The sequence below is a fragment of the Phytophthora parasitica genome, assembly GCF_000247585.1.
Source record: "Phytophthora parasitica INRA-310 unplaced genomic scaffold supercont2.15, whole genome shotgun sequence".
NCBI classification, from domain to species: Eukaryota; Oomycota; class Peronosporomycetes; order Peronosporales; family Peronosporaceae; genus Phytophthora; species Phytophthora nicotianae.
In genome coordinates, this window is record NW_008649001.1 from 948,181 (window position 1) to 949,452 (window position 1,272).

At 51.3% G+C, this 1,272-nt stretch overlaps 1 protein-coding gene across 1 annotated transcript in view; it reads left to right on the top strand.

Annotated features, from left to right (window-relative positions):
* Positions 1–809, top strand: part of PPTG_08265 (hypothetical protein) — a gene marked incomplete at its 3' end in the record, with an annotated part of 1,216 nt that extends 407 nt beyond the window's left edge. Inside the window, exons 2-3 of the mRNA XM_008903208.1 lie at positions 3–248; positions 321–809. Of these exons, the coding sequence (XP_008901456.1) occupies positions 3–248; positions 321–809 (735 nt within the window). The remainder of the gene's footprint in view (positions 1–2; positions 249–320) is intronic.
* Positions 810–1,272: the final 463 nt, after the last annotated feature.

Consider the following 1,272-nt stretch of genomic DNA (forward strand, 5'->3'; position numbering starts at 1 on the left):
AGAGAGGGCGTCGTACCGGTTACACGAACTATTCCGTTCAGAAGCAAATGTTGCTATGCCATGTCATAGAGACTGTAAAACCCACAGGGCGCAACATGTGGGAGCAGACCGCAAGACTGTACAACAGTCAACGCAGCAGTAGCTGGGCCGAGCGAGACTTCGACTCTCTCCGTCGAAAGTTTAAGAATTTGTACACAAAGCCGAAGCGATCCGGCTACAACGGCCGCTTGCCACCCAAGCATAAGCCCGTGCTGTGAGCTCACGAACTACATCACGCGATCGAAGAGAAAGGAGGAGCCAATGAATCTCATGACGGAGAGGACGAGGGTCAAGACGACGCTCAGCTTATAGCGGAGGTGAACGCAGCGACGGGAGGCGAATTAGAACATGCTGCTGGTTCCTTCGGTGATGAAGAGCTCGATGGTTCCGAAAGCAACGAGTTTGTAGGCGCCACTGACGACCCCGGTGACGACGAATTGCCAGATCAGGCCGTCTCCACTGAATCAAGCTCACCGGTGACCCAAACTTCTCCCGGTGAGGCGGTTCCTGCCGTTTTGGGCTCCATAGCTACTAGTAACGGGCTCGTGGACGCTCGTTTCGGAGATTTGTTTCCTTCCGATGACGACGACGAAGATGGCGATGAGGCCGGTGACATGGCTGATGGAGGCCAGGGGTCGCCACAGAGCACCGAACCGTCGACAATCCACGCAGAGAGCATGATGGACACGCCTTCAGGCGGAGGCGCCACCACCGATGCTAGGCGCAACTCGGGAAGACCCTCCATACCCAAACAAACCAGGGCTCGGTAAAAAAAAAAACATTGAAATTGTACAATTGTCAATATTGTAGGCGAACAATACTGATTGTGTCACGTTATACACGATTGTTGAGACTCGAATTGAGTGCTAGAAAGCAAATTTGAATTGAATATAAATGGAGAACTTCGTCTAGCTATGGTTGATGTTGAATGGCAGCTTGAAGTAGTAGAGTCTAGCTGCCATCTGAGAGATCGAAGTCAAATCCTAAAGTATGAATTGAACAGTGTTGCAGCCGGAAAGTTGGAGAACAACGTGCTTCTTGCGGCTTGGTCTTCAATGTTGAGCTTCCTGTCGTGATAACCATGACACTCTACCCACTGAAAAGCGTTTACTTCGATCGTGACCGCGGTGGGGGGTGAGCGAGGAGAAAACGCTCAATAAGTCCGCGTACTTGACCTAGATTAGCTTCAGGTTCCCAAGAGTCCTTGTTATCACGCCCGTACCATCGAATCTT